At 39.5% G+C, this 17,780-nt stretch overlaps 1 protein-coding gene across 1 annotated transcript; it reads left to right on the plus strand.

The window, feature by feature from the left end:
- Window positions 1-10,826: 10,826 nt before the first annotated feature.
- On the plus strand, window positions 10,827-13,411 carry LOC122035376 (transcription factor bHLH30-like). The gene is made up of 3 exons (XM_042594784.1): window positions 10,827-11,767; window positions 12,249-12,724; window positions 13,097-13,411. The coding sequence occupies exons 1-3, from the start codon at window positions 11,174-11,176 to the stop codon at window positions 13,170-13,172; spliced, it is 1,146 nt and encodes a 381-aa protein (XP_042450718.1). The 5' UTR covers window positions 10,827-11,173; the 3' UTR covers window positions 13,173-13,411.
- Window positions 13,412-17,780: the final 4,369 nt, after the last annotated feature.

Raw genomic sequence — 17,780 nt, forward strand, 5'->3', positions numbered from 1 at the left:
CTTGAAGCATCTAGAACTATGCTAAACGAATACAACTTACCTAAATATTTTTGGGCAGAAGCTGTTAGTACAGCCTGCTATGTACAAAACCGAACAACACTAAACAAAAAACACAATAAAACATTTTTTGAAATATTTTACAACAAACAACCTAATGTAAAACAATTTAAGGTATTTGGTTGCCCAGCCTTTATCCTAAATACTAGAGAACACTTAGGCAAATTCACTTCCAAAATAGAAAATGGAATTTTTCTAGGGTACTCTCTGAATAGCAGAGGCTACAGAATTTATAATAAAGTTACCTTAAGAATTGAGGAAACCACCAATGTAAAATTCAAAGAATCCAATCAAAACCTAGAACAAGCCCAACCTCAACCAGTTGACCCTGTTCACGAACATATCAATTCTGAAGGAACAAACCAAACCCAAAATCATGAAGAAGAAGAACAACTACAAGAAAGTCAACCTTCTAGAACCATAAGAGTCAACCCAAACCATCCTACTGATCAAATAATTGGTGACCCAGACGTTAGGGTCCAAACCAGATCATCTTTCAAAAACCTAAGTCAAATCTCGTTAATCTCAAATATTAAACCCAAAACTGTAGCTGAATCCCTACTTGACCCAGACTGGGTCATAGCTATGCAAGAAGAATTAGCTCAATTTGAGCGCAATGAAGTTTGGGACCTAGTACCTCCACCTAACGATAAGAAAATAATAGAAACCAAATGGGTATTTAGAAACAAGTTAAGTGAAACTGGAGAAATTACTAGAAACAAGGCCAGGTTAGTTGCCAAAGGGTTCAGTCAAGTTGAAGGACTTGACTATGATGAAACTTATGCCCCGGTAGCTAGACTAGAGTCCATTAGAATGTTACTAAGCTATGCAGCCCATAAAGGATTCAAACTATACCAAATGGATGTCAAGTCTGCCTTTCTTAATGGATTAATAAAAGAAGAAGTTTATGTAGGTCAACCACCTGGTTTTGAAAGCCTAGAACACCCTGATTATGTCTACAAATTAAAAAAAGGCATTATATGGACTTAAACAGGCACCTAGGGCATGGTATGAAAGACTAACCTCTTACTTAATCTCTAAAGGGTTCAACCAAGGTCAAGTTGACCCAACACTATTTGTGAAATCAATAAAAGAAGATATTTTTATAGCTCAAATTTATGTAGATGATATCATCTTTGGTTCAACAAACTCAGAGTTTTTAAACGAATTTACAAACCTAATGGAACACGAATTCGAAATGAGTCTGGTAGGAAAATTAACTTATTTTCTAGGGTTACAAGTCAAACAAACAAATGAAGGAAATTATATTTATCAACAAAAATATACTAAGGAGTTACTTAGAAAATTTGGAATGGAAAATACTAAAGAAATAAAAACACCTATGGCCGTAAACACAATCCTAGATGATGATCCTAATGGAAAATCAGTAGACTTAAAACATTATCGGAGCGCAATAGGTAGTCTACTTTACTTAACTGCAAGCCGACCTGACATTTTATTTGCAGTTAGTATGTGTGCTCGATACCAAACCTGTGCTAAAGAATCTCATTTGACTCAAGTCAAAAGAATCTTTAGATACCTCAAGGGAACTACAAATGTAGGAATTTGGTATCCTAGGACCAACAACTTTGAATTAATAGGATATTCTGACTCAGATTATGCCGGATGCAAATTAGACCGCAAAAGCACAAGTGGTGGATGCCAACTACTTGATCCATCCCTTGTCAGCTGGTTTAGTAGAAAGCAACACTGTGTTGCACTATCTACAACTGAGTCAGAATACATAGCTATAGGCGAATGTGTTGCACAATTATTATGGATGATGCATACTCTAAAAGATTTCAACTTAAATATCACAAATGTAAAAGTATTAATTGACAATATAAGTTCAATTAACTTAACCAAGAATCCTGTGCATCATTCAAGAACCAAACATATTGAAATTAGGCACCACTTAATCAGGGATCATGTTACTAAAGGTGATATTGAACTCAAGTACATTGAGTCTAAATCAAATTTAGCTGACATTTTTACAAAACCACTCCCTGAAAGTGAATTTAGCAACTTACGACGACAATTAGGGATGTGCTCAATAGACTAGGAAATTTCAAAAATACTCTCAAAAATGGTTTTATCAAATTATAGGTTAAACTTGTCTGTTTTCAAAACTTTCCATTTTTAGATTTTCAAAAAGAGTTTTGGCCTTAGATTAGTTTTTGAATCCTTAGAAAGCATGTACCCATAGGACTAGTTTTTGAGCATCTCACCAACACCCTAGGGTTACCTTGCTTGTGTTTGACAAACATAGAAAGGGGTGAGATGCATAGGCCAAATGTTTAGACTTAAGATGCTTATTTCAGTGCATCAGCATAAGTCTGGACGTTAAATACAATTCAGATATTAATCAGATTAAAGTTCATCAGTCAAGTCAAACACTGACTGATTATAATTAACTTAATCTGACTAACCTAGTGAAAGCTACTATCTTCTGATAGTTAGTTAGTACCTAATTGGTTAGATAGCTGGTTAGAGTTAAGTATCAAATTCACGGGGAGAAATAAAACTACTTTAGTTTTCCAAATTGAATTTCAAACTTAATTTTGAAATTCAAAGTTTAAAAACAACTTGTTTAAAATTGGGAAATTTTTACAAACTTTTTATCCTTTTTCCACCTAGTACTTTTATACTTTGAAAATTTGATTTTGGAAAACAAATTTTACAAAAACATTCTAAACATATGATCCTACTTTTACCAAACTCCTTTGAAAACTAAAAGTAAAGATTTAAATTTAATTTAACTTTACTTTGAAAAATGGTACTGAATCTAGTCCTTAAAATTTGATTTTGACAATTTAATTTGAAAGTTAAAATTTACAAACTAAGCCTCTCAAAATCATTTTCCTTGATTTTGAAAATTGAATCTTTTACAAACTTAGTGTTGAAAAATAAATTTCAATTAGTTTTGAAAAATAGATTTTTCAAACTTAGTTTTGGAATTTTTGTTTTGAAAACTTATGTTTGAAAAGCGTTTCAAAGTTGAAACTTGTTTTGAAAATTTAATCTTGAAATTTAGACCTTATACACTTATGTTTGAAAATTAAACTTAAAAGTTTTCAAAACTTTATACTCCCCCCCAGTCAACTTGATCTTTTCTTGGATTTAAAAATTATACTTTTGTCCTTGAATCCTGAACCAAACTCAGTTATTTTTCAAAATTAGGTGTTATTGTTTTCAGTAACTCTACACTATGATTGTTTACCCCTGTTTTTTTTTTATGAATGCCAAAGGGGGAGAGGGGTTAGGTGGTTAAGTTAGCTAAACCAATTTGAAAAACACAAACTTAACCAGGTGATAAATGCATGTGGTTTCTTGCATATGCTTTCACTAACTTAACCAGGTTGTCATTCCATCAAAAAGGGGGAGATTGTTGGTGCGGGTAGCACTAACGGTCTAACCCAGGTTTTGATGAATGACAAATAGGTTAAGTTAGTTGTGTTGTTGTCTGACACTTTGATCAAGTGTGCAGGAAAAGTCCAGATAGGTCGGACAGAGATGGATGAGGCGAGCAGTCGGTCGAAGTCGGGTCGCTCGAACGACGAGAAGTCGGAGGCGCGTGGGTCGAGTCATGCCGATAGTCGGAGAAGTCTCGGAAGTCGATGGCTGACGGCCGCTGGCACGCAGGAAAGTCCAGGCGGGTCAACCGGGCGGACCGGACGTCTGGCGGTAAGTGAGGTAAGTCATCGGAGGGGGCTGCGACGCGCCCCGGAAAGGAACATTAGGCGTCGATCCGGCTTAGATCCATTTCGGATATCTAAGTCGAGATCGTGACTAGATTCGGCGGAAAGACGGAATCTAAGTCATACTCTTGATGCTAATTTTATTACTTAGCGTATGTAAAATGTGCTAACAAAAACTTGGGGTTTATTTGCCTCGGACTAACACTTGCTGTTTGCGGTGGAATGGAGTCTCGGCGGCTGAATCGGCACGGGCCGAGGCAATCCGAGACTGACACTGGAGCATCTTTGGTTGGGAGTGTTACGTCACATTTGTGCGCCAATCCGAGGCGCCCATATAAAAGCCACGAGAGCTTCATCAGGTCTTCGAGAACTCGAGTCCAATCACTCTGCGCTCGCCGTTCACGCTCCGACTCACTCCTCCGGTTCTCTTTTAATTCATTGTTTGTCGGTTAGCTTTGTTTTCTTTCTTTTCATTAGCAATATTTGTACGTAAATTGTAATTATCCGAATTGCTAGTGAATTGTCCTTCGAGTAGGAGTCGTCACAGGCTCCGAACGAAGTAAAAATCAACAGTGTTCATCTCTTTACTTCTTTACTTTTTCCGTTGCGTCTTAACTCGAGATTTTTGAATCGATATTCACCCCCCCCCTCTATCGAATCTAACGGTCTTACAACATCGTCTCGAATCAAAGTCCTGTATCACTAATATATACATTTTTATTTAGCTAATATTCAATGAATACTAAATAAAATTCTCACGACTAATTTAGGATAAAGTTCTAATCATATTACCGTCATCCTATATATAAGAATTAATCTACACATGATCATCTAACTACAATACGTATCCAAATTCCTACACCATACCTCAAGCTCTCTCGTTGTTGAACACAGAACAAAATGAGTTGATTACTGGCTGGAAACAAGGTATACCACAACAAGATCTTCTTGCTACAAACTTCCCCACAACGCACCACACTTGGTTGGAATCCACCCTTACTGCTCCAATTAAGAACAGAAGGTCCAAATTCATCAAGGCAACATAAAGAAAACCTAATTTGAGAAACTTACTAGTAGCACTGACCTTGACACCTTCTCCGTGATCAAATCATCCAAAACCTAACCAATATATGTGTGTCGATCTACTGTCATCCAAGTAAATACCCCAAATCTAGATTCATCGAACATCCCTCCTCACTCACTGAAATCCTACACTAACCAGAATGGAAGGAGATCAAGAATCCAACCGAAGTATAGAATTAGATCCCAAATTCCAACTAAGTAACCCTTACCTTCTAGATCACCGGAAATCAGAGAGAAGAACTCAGCATCTGGAAACTAGGGCATAGCGTGGAGGCGGCCGGCGCACAGGGCGGAAGCAAGGTAGCAATCGCTCCAGATCAGAGGCACGAGTAGGAAGGGAAAGAGGTGGAAATCGGTCGGCTCCCCCCTCACTGCGACGGTTAGGGCAAAGAAGATTAGCCGACGGCCGATGCTCGGGAGAAGAGAGGAGTCAGCGTCTACATCGGCAAGAGGAGAGGAGAGGTGGCTCTCGTCGCCGGCGGAAGAGGGGGTGAGGGCGTGCACACGAGGGAGATGAGGAGAAGGTTAGGTTTGGGAGAGGATAAAGAGATCGGGAGAGAAGTAGTAGGAGGAGGACGGTTTTGGGGAGAAGGAAATCGTCGGGTGAGGGCTCGACACACGGGGAAGGAAATGGTGATAATGAAGAAAAAGGAAAAATAAAAATAAAAAATTAAACTTTGCCTCGCTTAAATGGGTCACCTAAACAGGCTTTCCCGAGGCCCAATATTTGATCCCCTTAAACTCGTCGTACGAGCTCCGAAAAATTTCCGAAAAATTTCCTTATGGTTATTCGTCCATTTTTGGTATTTTACATGGCACGAGGAGAAAAGTTCAAGTGGGTGAAAGGAATTGATCGGACACTTGGTGAAGGAGTCCTAGCAGATCAAGGTTGACCGGATGCTAGGCATGAGATTCCATCAGGTCACGTTTGATTGGATGTTGGACTTGGGGACCCTATACTTGGTTTAAGCAAGTCAAGGGGAGACCAATCGATCAACCGATCAATTGAACAGTGGTTCAATAGATTAGCCGATCGATTGGTACTATGCTGCGGCAAGCAGCGACCCAATCGATCGGTCAATCGATTGGAAGCCTTTGTCATAGGCACAGAACGCTTCCCAATCGATCAACTGATCGATTGGGCACCTCCAATCGATCGACCGATCGATTGGCCACCTCCAATCGATCGACCGATCAGTTGGGAGCTTATTTTTCTCGCACGATCACGAGAAAGCCTGAATCGATCGGTCGATCAATTCAGACGTTTTCTAGAGAGCACAGAAGAAGGTTGAATCGATCAGCCAATCAATTCAGCCTCCCCAATTGATCAACCGATCGATTGGGAGGCAATCGTTGCACAGGATAAAGTCATTGGCGAGCGTCTTTCTCCGCATATCTTCCTCTCCACTTCTCACGATTACTCTCAGCTATCCACGCCAGTTCTTGAAGTTTTCTTGGAGCAAAGTATTGTTGCACTTCCAAGGTCAAGAGGCATTCCACAAGGAGAAAAGCAAGGTAGGGTTTTGTAAATCTTGTAAGATTTCTATTGTATAAGCTTATTTTTTTTTCTTGTTGTATTGAGAGTTTGTGTAAGGCTTCTCTACCTTCGGTAGTTACCGTAAAGGAGTGTTTTCATTAGTGGAGTGTGTGTCGCGTGTAGATCATTAGATTAGTCACCTCTTCTTGAGGTGGATACCAAGTAAATCTTTTGTGTTAGCATTGTAAGCTTGCTTTGAGTTCATTCTACTACATACCATCATCACGAAGCAAGACAACGAGCGCGTGACGAGTTATTCACCCCTCCCCCCTCTAGCACCAAACGACCCTAACAAGTGGTATTAGAGCGAGATCGCTCTTTACCGGAATAAGATGTCAAAGTATAAGTTTCCATGACTAAGGTGACTTGTGTTGGGGTTGCAAGGTTGCAAACATAGTCCATATTGAAAACACATGGGAAAGATCATGGGTTTATAAGAGAAAAAGATATCTTTATTGGTATGAGACCTTTTGGGGAGAGCCCAAGAGCAAAGCCATGAGGGTCTAGGCCCAAAGTGGACAATATCATGCTATTGTGGAGATATCTAAATTCTTTTCGATCCAACAATTGATATCAGAGCCCGCACACCACCAACTGTGCACAAGAGTTATGGTCTGATTGAGTCATGTGGGTACAATATTGACCTCGAACAAAGAAAGTGGGGGATCCTATGTTCAAATCAAGAGTGCCAGACACCAGGCAGGAAGTCCTAGTTGCGACTAGGCAAGGAAGTCCTAGTTGCGACTAGGCAAGGACGTCCTGGTAGGTCGGGTGGACTGAGGGACAGAAAGACACAGATATAACACGTATGTCCAAACTCATCCATTCATCGACTAAGCAATATTTTAATGCATTCATAATTAAAACCATTATCTTACTATATCTTTCAAATATAATAGATATATATGTAAGTAGGGGAAAATGTGAAAATAGGTAGTTGCGGTTGGGTTTTTTTTTTTTTTGAAAATTAGTGATGGAATTTTATGATCTGATCGCTATTTGGAGATGAAATTTAAAAATTCTGACGCTAATTAGAGATGATTTTTTTCCATACCGTTAATGAATTTAGTGGCAAAATTAAATATCCTATCACTACCAGAGATAGAATTTAATATTCATCTTTAAGATTAATGATCGATTAATAAACTTCCGTCTCTATTTTAGCAACAAACTATTTATCTTTGTCGTTAGATTAGCGATGACCTATTTAATTAATTCCGTAACTAAATTTAGAGACGAATATTAAATTCTATCTTTAATAGTGACTGAATATTTAATTTCATTGCTAAATGATGTCAGCAATCAATATCACAACAATGAAAGTAATCAAAAATTAATCGGTCGCTATGTTCAATTAGCCACAGGTAAATCCGTCACTAAAGAGCTTTTTTATGGTGGAATTTAATCAATAAAACATTTTTTTAGATGCTTGATAAAAGTTAGTATGCTATTAACTGAACTGATCCATACTTCTATGGATGTATTAAGAGGTAATCTATTTTTTAGAAGAGTAAGAAGCAGATTATTATAGTAATTAGATCAACAACAAATGCAAAGCCAAACTATATGATTCTAACAACATGTGAACTTTAACTCATTTATCAACTTCAATTATCAACTAGTAGATTTGATAACTAAATCTTTAAGAGATATTCTAGAACCAAATATCGTTAAAGTTAGATTTACTAAATATTATGATTACTTGTGCTTATATATCTTTATTTAATTACCAGCTGTATTTATTTTGATAAAAAAAAATTAAGTAGAATGCAAAATGCAAGTATTTTAATAATAAAGTATTCGTATTTAGTTATACCAAGATCCATGCATGGTGCGAGGAAGGATCTATTGTAGCAATCTCGCTTTAGTTTAATTTTCTAATTCATATGCAAATGATAGTTCATGCATCCTTCACATGGTCACATAAATTTTATCAGCTGCCATCTTCCAGCCAGCAAGATTTATAAAATCTATCTCAGCAGAGCTGTTTATATATAGAAGCTAGCAGAATATTGGCTTCAAACAGTCACTCATACATACGTGTTTTTTCTTATATCATTATTATTTTCTTCTATCTATTAATTTCATCTGTATATATTTTCTACAAGTCTCAAAGTTACAATAATAATTACATATTATTATCACCTGCTCTTCTCCAGGTAGCAAATTCATTCGGAGCACTATATCTTTCTAGCTTTTGGTCTGCACTAATGGATTTTTTTAGCTTTAACTCGCAATGGATGTCTTTGACTGCTCGTACTTCATCGGCTTTACCTTCTTTTGCTGTGCCTGCCCAAAAGGATACATCATGTCTTCTCTTCCTCGATCGTCTGGACGCAAAGAATTGCAACTTTTTTTTTCTCAACTTGCACAGATCAATAAAGAGGAATGAATTAATGCTGCGATCTAGTAACTCTTGAGATCTCTAGCTCCTTTTTAGAGGATCTTGATATACATGTGTTGGAGCACACAGGCAAATCAACTGCGTCAGTGCAGAAACTGTCTGAACTAGCTACCCCTGAGAATGCACTACCTTGAGCATATATATCAGTAAATGTTGCATCTGAGATTGACAATATCTTGTCTTTCAATCGAAGAGTCTGCATATATCTATATAGGTGAATTCATGCAGCCATTTAATTACCTACGTAAGGCCATGGTGTTACTGACATCATCATCATCATCTCTCACTCTCTCTCTCCCCCTTGACTCCTTGTGCAGAATTGTGCTGTGGATTGTGGTGGAGGCATCATTTGGATCCTTGAATGGGGCGAGGAAAAGGCGATGGAAAGGGCCAGCTCAGGGGGACCAACTCAAGCGCATGTTGTAGTGGCAGCTCTCACTGCACGCAAACACCGCTCTGATCAGTCCCACAACTTTTTACAAATAAAAACAAGTCCAAAAACCCAATCCAAATTCTGGCAGTAGCAGTGGCAGTGGTAGTGCCAGTGCCAGGTGAAAAAGAAAAGACATGTATAACAAGGAAAGCTAAGGGAGTTGTTAGAATTTAGAAAACCATGCAGTGGGGTGGCAAAGGAAGGTGTAGGTGTATAGGTGTAGGTGCAGGAGCAAATTAAGACAATTTGCAGCAGAGATCACGGTTTCTGAAACAAAGAGCATACAGCATACTGAAAATTAACTGAAAAAAGAGAGGAATAAATTCCGACCTTCCATTCATTAAGTCTTTAAATTAAAAAGTTGAACAAAAACAGATATAGATAGAGAGATGAGCTAGCTAGGGAAAGCACTGATAATGAAACTAACGTATAAACGTTTATGGAAACTCGTGTTGTCTCCGTTTCGAGAGCAAAGGATCAGCCGTTGCTAAACTCGAGAACTACTGTTTGCTGAACGCTGCTGTATATACAAACACGGTTATGGTAACGGAGTAAACAATTTGTTTGTCGAGGATCATGCCTTTGAAACAATGTGTTAATGTAAATTAAACAACGGTGCATCGATGCTTGGTAAAACATAAAAAGGATGATGATATATCATTTTTTTTTTTTTGTTGAAATAGTGGTTCACGTAATAGCCGTTATTATTATATTTATTCCTGAATAAGCTCAATATATATATACTTGACTTAATCAGGGTTTGTTTAGGATCGTAATGAATCCCCCACAGCTGCGGGCTTAATTCATTTCCTAAGCATACAAATCAAATTACTTAACATTAGCTTCACAGAATCCTCTTCAAACCTAGGGCTGTAAACAAATCGAGCCGAATCGAACTTTGTAGTGTTCAAACTTGTTTGATAAGGTAATCAAGACGAGCTGATCCGAGCTTAAAATGAATCAAACTTTTGAAATGAGTGTTCAAAAGTTTGGTTCATTTAGATGTTATATATCAAGTTCTCAATTCAAGCTTGGCTTGAGCTTGAGCTTGGTTTGAGCTTGGTTCGTTTAGATGTTATCAAGCTCTCAATTCAAGTTTTTTTGATTGTTTGAAACTTTTAGTTGTTTGATTAATTATTGAGCTTGATAATTTAAATTTATTTATTTTATTTTATTATTTATTTAATATATTAAAAAGAGTTTTATTAATAAATATGGTTCGTGAACATTGTTCATGAATGTTGTTCAAGACATTATTCACAAACGTTAACGAGTTGAACATAGATATGTGTTCAAGCTTATTTATTTAACTTAACCAATTGTTCAAATTTATTTATTTGATTAATCTTATATATATTAAATGAACATAAATAAATTTTTACCGAATATTAAATTTATTCACGTTTAGTTCATTTAGAGCTTTATTCAAACCTGTTGGTATCAAGATCTTGGAGTTGGAATGCATTCCAAGACACAATGATTACATCGTTTGGAGGGGGCCGCGAGCCCAGGCGTGGAATAAGAAAGCAAAGGACCAGAACGTGGGCCTTGACCGTGTGGGCCCTTCCTCCTCCTTTTAATAGTTTTTTTTTCTCCTCCCTTTCTCTTACCTTTTTTCCCATTCCCTTCTCTCCACTTTTCCATCTCTTCTTCTTCTTCCTCCTCCTCCTCTCTTCCTCCCTCTCCTTTCCCTTCTCTCTCTCTCTCTCTCTCTCTCTCTCTCTCGTGATAGAAGGGCAATGATACGTCGAGCAGGGGGCGGAGCCGCTGAGAACATGACAACAGTAGCTAGAGTAAGAGCAAAGTAAAAAAAATCTCTGCTTTCTCAAGGAGCAAGCAAAAGCCTAGAAGACAAAAAGCTCATCATCCCTTCCAAATCCATCATTGTAGCATGCCACAAGAGCTAATTATATGTAGCGCTCGGGTCGCCGGACCATCTGGGTTTCCATATCATTCCAGAAATGGACGACACCGGCCTCCATCACGCCCATGAACTCCCGAACTATCCGCAAGAAAACCAAATCGTAGCAGTGGCCATGACCACGGATGGCGGCGGCGCAGCTAATTCCTCTGTTGCGTCTTCTACTACTACTAATCTCCCCTGGCCGCCGCTTCTGAACGTGCCGGAGCCGCCCTTCTCGATTCGCAATCACGTGCAAGAACGCGGCTTCTTGTTTCCTAATTCGCTTCCGCCGCTTCCTCCGCCGCCGGCGTTCTACCACGACCCGTATATGGGACCGCCGGCGCCGCCGGATCCCCTGGTGGGGCTCATGGCTTCGGGGGCGGGAATCAATTACGCCGACGGGTTGGTTCGCGGGCTCGGGATGATGATGATGAGCGCGTGCTCGCCGTCTTCGTCGACGTTCCCCTTCGGCAGCGGCCTCCACGCCGAGCTGGCCGTGGCCACCGGCACTGCCAGGATGACGCCTCAGGAAATCATGGACGCCAAGGCGCTCGCAGCCTCCAAAAGCCACAGTGAGGCCGAGCGCCGCCGCCGCGAGCGCATCAACGCCCATCTCGCCCGCTTGCGGAGCTTGCTCCCCAGCACCACAAAGGTAATTACTAGCATCAAACCTTCGCATCGCACGTACTCTATTAACAGAATCAATCACTTTATACATATCAATGAAAAACTCGCCGGCAAAGTTCCACATTGAAATTGGGATCATGCTCGGGGAATCCTGGTAAATTGTTGTCGATACTCGATCGAATATTTATTGGCATGGCATGATAAAGAGAAATTAACCTGCAGTTTCTTCAGAGTACCAAAATTATAAGGCTTTTCTGGAGATTGCTACTGCCGAAGAACGGCGAAGCCTGGAGGAGACAATCATGCGCACTCCTGTCAGATAAATTAAAGAACATATTATTAAATAATTTAATTAATTAATTCTTCTCTCCATCACCATTCACCATTCACCAACCCTAATTCCATTCTCCCTTGTGGAAGCGTGCATTCGAGCACTACTACACAATTTCATATGTATTTTATTACGATTAAAATTAATTGAGTCATGAGTTTTTGCTCCGGCGCAGACGGATAAAGCGTCGTTGCTGGCGGAGGTGATACAGCACGTCAAAGAATTGAAGCGGCAGACGTCGGAGATCGCGGAGGAGACGAGCCCGCTTCCGACAGAGACCGATGAGCTGACGGTGGACGCGGCGGACGACGCCGAGGGGCGGTTCATGGCGCGGGCGTCCTTATGCTGCGACGACCGCTCCGACCTCCTCCCGGACCTCATCAAGGCGCTCAAGGCGCTGCGGCTGCGGGCGCTCAAGGCGGAGATCACCACCCTCGGCGGCCGCATCAAGCACGTGCTCGTCGTAACCGGCGAGGACGACGGCGATGACGACGCCGCCCAGCTGCCGCATTATTCCATCGGAGCGATCCAAGAAGCGCTGAAAGCGGTCATGGAAAGAACGCCCGTCGACGAGCCGCCATCGGCCGCGGCGGCCGGGATCAAGCGGCAGAGGACGGCGCCTACCAACATGTCCGCCATACTCGATCACAGGTCGATTTAATAACTCCGTCGAGACCATATAAATCAATAACATGCAACTGTAATCATACACAGCACAGCGGCTAGCTAGTGTGTTCTATCTCGAGACTGCTATTTCATTATACATATCGGTTATCTCGATTAGACACCTATTGCTGATATTATGCAATTAAGGTTCTTGATTTTGAAACTAAGGAATAGTGGCTGTTATATTTTTTATTATTATAATACTACGGGTTGAATTATTTTTTTCCTCCCTCTGTTAATTTTTGTTCGAGTTCAAATATGACCTTGGATGAGAATGGAGAAAACAATAATCCATGCAGTAGTGAACTAATTCTACGTGCTGAATATGTTAATAACAAATATATCAAATTTAATTAGGGAGGTGACAAAGGGAGAAAATGACAGTGGAAGTGGAGCTAGAGAAAGACAAATGCTGAAGCTGAAGGGAACTTAGCAAGTACAGGCTACTGTAGCTATAATTATTCTCGGCATCTATGGAGATTTATATAGAAAGGGGGAGCTTGTAGTAGGTCCACAAGCTTCTTCATGGGTTAGTTCGATGACAATAATATAAGGCCACAGAAGGCTTGCTGACTTCTCAGACTAATGGTGATAGGAAAAGTATGTACTATATTCTGTTCCGCAGACGAAAACGACCATGAACCACTAGAGAAGGTACATAGTGTTGACCTACCTATGCTTCTGATAATTAATCTGCACAGTCAAGTGAATATTCTTTAGCTTAATTTTCTCTGTGTTTATTGCACTTCACCATTTCTGTCATTGATATACAATATATACTATTTCTATAATGATCGTGCCTACTACTATGATTTACAAACTGTGGTATGATTTTATTATGTGAGAATGATTTTTTGCTTTTATATATTTATCTTTCATGTCATTACAGGTCAACGCTAAACTCTATGTGAGATTTGATATGTGATGAGTCTTGAGTGGGTGATGTTAGATATGACAGATCCCACTTGATATATATTCACTCACTTTAGCTCTGCCACTAACGGCTGTTCTTTTATTTTTCTTATAAATAAGTTTGAGAATATTTGAGCTCAACTCATCGCCACATTCCATTGTGATGGACATTTCCTTTGTTGGCAACCTTTTTCTGGTTGAACAATTGTTTCGACTAAGAAAAACAGAGACACCAAAGAAGGTGTAGGAGTAATTCATATTCAAAGAAAGATTGCTTACAAATAACTGTAACTATGCTGCTTTCAAAGAAGGGAGAAATGGGCCAAAAAATAATTTAATTGAAGCACTGAGCTAATTACCATCTGAAACATAAATACATGAGAGAATGGCAATCCTAAATTTATTAGTACTTGAAAAGGAAGCAGGTGAATCCTAAATATATAAGCACTTTAGTTCAGGCGAGTATAGATGCCAAAATCTACTCAAAAGAGGAGATGATGAAGATTAGCAATACAACACTTGTTGCATCACAGTCCAATAATTCAACACAAATATCAAAAGAAGTTAAATCCAAGTGTAATTAGTTCGACCCATACATCAACTACAGGCAGAGAAGAATCAACAACCACTTACTATTTGTTGCGGCCAGAAATCATGGATGACTGAGTCATTGAAGGATGTGCTACAATCGAGGAGAGGGCCAACTGACAAACTTCAAGAACTCGGCAAGAGAGGTTAGAATGACGCCAAAGCGGCCCATGGTGTAGTTATTCCGATGCTTAAATTAGTTCGGTGCTCAAGAAGTCAGAAAGTAGAAGAAGTTATCTTGGGTGTATGTACGTGTACCTGTGCCCGTGAAAGCAGACTCCCTTTTTATAACATCCCTCATGAGAGAGGTATGAATCTCACGTTTAGATCAAGAGGTTGTCACATAGATCCATGTGCTTTATCCCTATCCCTCAATCTCCTAATGTTCTCTACTTATCACGGTACGCATGTTTCCCACGTTCAACATGATTAAAGGGAGGGAGTTGGTGACCGCCTCCGAAGGTATCCAGAATCGATCAAGCAAAAGGTCGGACACAATCGAGATGGAGAGGTCTGGTGTGGCCAAGGTGTAGAGGTCAGACGTGGTCGAATTGGAGAGGTTTGGTGTGGCCAAGGTGTAGAGGTCGAACGCGGTCGAATTGGAGAGGTTGGACGGGGTCGAGTTGGAGAGGTGTAGTAGCTAAACTGAAGAGGTCTAGCCTAAATGAGATGTAGAGATCAGACATGACTGAGCTGCAAAGATCTAGAATAGCTTAACTAAAGAGGTCTGGCTTGGCCGAGATGTAGAGGTCGGGCGTGGCCGAGTTGCAGAAATCTAGTGTAACTGAATTGAAGAGGTCTGGCCTAGCCGAGATGTAGAGGTCAGATGTGGCTGAGCTATAGAGGTCGGACATGGTCGAGCTAAAGAGATCTAGCGTGGCCAAGGTGTAGGGGTCGTACGTGGCCGAGCTAAGGATACTAGTGTTGGTCCGGATAGTTGGCTGGAGAGGGTTGATTAGTTGCCTGAAACATTAAAACAAAACACCTTTCTCGACTTTCAACTCAGATTAATAAAGCAATTAAAACAAAATTAGCAACTTAAAAAAATTAGTAAAAGACCACTATTTACTTGGTTACAACCTAGATGGTTGTTAATCCATGGCAGATGAAAGTTTACTAAGAATCTCCTTCGTTGAAGGCGGAGAAGCCTTTTACACATAGTGAAAGCTCAAAAATGACCAGGAAACTGAATATAAAAGTTGTTACATCTTTCCTAGATCTAGGGGTCTTTTTATAGACCTTAAAAAAATTTATCTGCAGGCTGAAGGCGCCTGCGCCTTCCATAGGACTAGAAGGCGCCTCCAATGAGGTCAAAGGATAAAACTTTATCCTTTCCGTAACGGTCAAAATTGCCTGGTCGGAGGCACCTTCCATGGCTGGTTGAAGGTGCCTTCAGCCATTGAAGGCGCCTTTTGCCTGAAGGTAGCGGAGGCGTCTCCAACTCCTGTTGAAGGTGCCTCTCGCAGTTCTATAACTCCACTTTAGCTCTTCCGCTGCGTCGATCGCCTAGGTGATTTTGGTCAATCGAAATAGGACTCACCCGAACTCAATTTCTGGCCTTCTCCTCGAGCAGGCTTCTGCTCTGGCTTCTCGTCCCTCGAACATCGCACACGTCCTTCTCGCCCACCGGTGTACTCTTCCGCAGCATCTCGTCCCCCGGACGCACTGAGCCTGTCAGCTCTCTCCCGTGCTGTCCTTCTCGCTAGCCGCGTCTTCCACTCAACTTCCTGTGCTCTTAACCTCCTGCACACTTAGATACAGGGATCAAAACATAACAGTTGATCACACCAAAACTATCTTGGGGTTCCAACAATCTCCCCCTTTTTGATGTGAGCAACCCAAGTTAAGTTAGGGTAAACAAATCATAAAGTATAGATAAAATTATGCAATAAAGTTTGAAAAGATTTTTAAATTTAAAATTTGAATTGAACTACTACCTCCCCCTAGACTTAACATTCTCTTCTCCCATTTTGATCACATAAAAAATATGGTACCAAAAAAAATCTAAGGGTAAAAAAAATAAGTTTTAACAAAAAAAAAACTTAATTTTCTAAGTGAGACTTGCAAGTAAAAAGAAATTTCTAAGTAAAATTTGTAAGTCGAGTCAAACTTGTTCTTCCCTACTCCCCCTTTTGATCACATTAAAATAGGGGTTCTTTTAACTATTAAAAAAAATTCTAACTGAAAAATAATTTTAATGCATTTCTAAATACTTAACAGTTAGTCAATTAAATACTTTATTTCATTAATTGGCTTCTAGACTATGGCGAGACATTATGTCTTCTTCGTTATTAGAGCAGTAACCACTTTCTAGATAAAATTTTTTAAGGAAATTAAATATTTAATCTTTTCACTGAAAGCTCTGAGTCTAATTAAAGTTTAACTTATAAAAAATTTTGGAACCCAATATAGGTTCTTTCCAACTACGTTAATTAAAAATCTTTTAGGAATATCTTTTTGAGAATTTTTCCTAATTTGCCCCTTGTGGTAATTAAAATACCAATTCATATTGTTATATTTCCTAATATTTTTATTATATGAGCATGCACGATTTTTCAGATATTCTATCTCTATTTTTAATTTGTCATTCTCTATTTTCAAATTATCACATAATTCTAGTGGGCATGCTTTGGATAACTGTATTTTCAAATCTATATTTTCTTTTTCTAACTTGCAACAGTTTTTTGATAAGAATTTAACAAATTTAATAACTTATCAAGTGGAAGAGATCGTACTTGACTTACCTTATCGATCTCATCATCCATAGCTCTCCCTGAACTGCTGCTTTCTTCTGATGTAGCTCTCCCTTCATCAATGCTCTCGATGCTCATTTTGGATGAGCTTTCTTCGTATTCATCTTCTTGATGACTTACCATTAACACAAGTCCTGAAATGGCTTCGACCTCTAATTTGAATGACGTTTCATCCCATGTCGTCTTAAGGGTCTTGTATTTGTTCGTTTGGACGGGCTTCTTGTCTTTACCTTTGTCCTTGTTCTTCAATTTAGGGTAGTTGTATTTTACATGTCCTTCTTCATTGCAGTGGTAGCATCTGATTGTTCTTTTCTTTCTACCTTGCAGATGGTTAGATTTTCTAGATTTAAATAATTTTTTAAATTGTCTTACCATCATTATCGTTTCGTTGTCATCAAGAGAGGATTCTGAATCTTGTACGTCCATCGTTGCCTTAAAGGCAATGTTGTGCTTTGACTCCTTCGGATCTGCAAATCTCGTTTCATGGACTTCAAAAGTAGAAAATAATTCTTCTAAAATAGTTGAATCTAAATCCTTAGATATGTAATAAGCATCTACTAATGATACTCATTCAGTATTTCTAGGGAATGTGTTAAGCACGCACCTTAGTGAATCTTGGTTACTTACCTTTTCTTTGAGATTCGTGAGTCCAGTGATGAGCTCCTTGACCCTTGAATAAAGGTGTGCAACGGTTTCGCCTTGTTCTAGTTTAATGTTGCTGATCTGGTTTCTTAGCAACCAGGAACTTTTCCCAGAGCTCCTTCACAGACTCGTAGGCTCCGATCTGA

Source organism: Zingiber officinale, chromosome 11B (genome assembly GCF_018446385.1).
Source record: "Zingiber officinale cultivar Zhangliang chromosome 11B, Zo_v1.1, whole genome shotgun sequence".
Lineage (NCBI taxonomy): Eukaryota > Viridiplantae > Streptophyta > Magnoliopsida > Zingiberales > Zingiberaceae > Zingiber > Zingiber officinale.

Excerpts from the sequence above, each read along its gene's own strand:
- LOC122035376 (XM_042594784.1), top strand. The coding sequence starts at position 11,174 with ATGGACGACACCGGCCTCCATCACGCCCATGAACTCCCGAACTATCCG. Across the intron at positions 11,768-12,248 it reads TGCTCCCCAGCACCACAAAG|ACGGATAAAGCGTCGTTGCT; the intron begins GTAATTACTAGC and ends GCTCCGGCGCAG. Across the intron at positions 12,725-13,096 it reads TCCGCCATACTCGATCACAG|GGAGGTGACAAAGGGAGAAA; the intron begins GTCGATTTAATA and ends AAATTTAATTAG.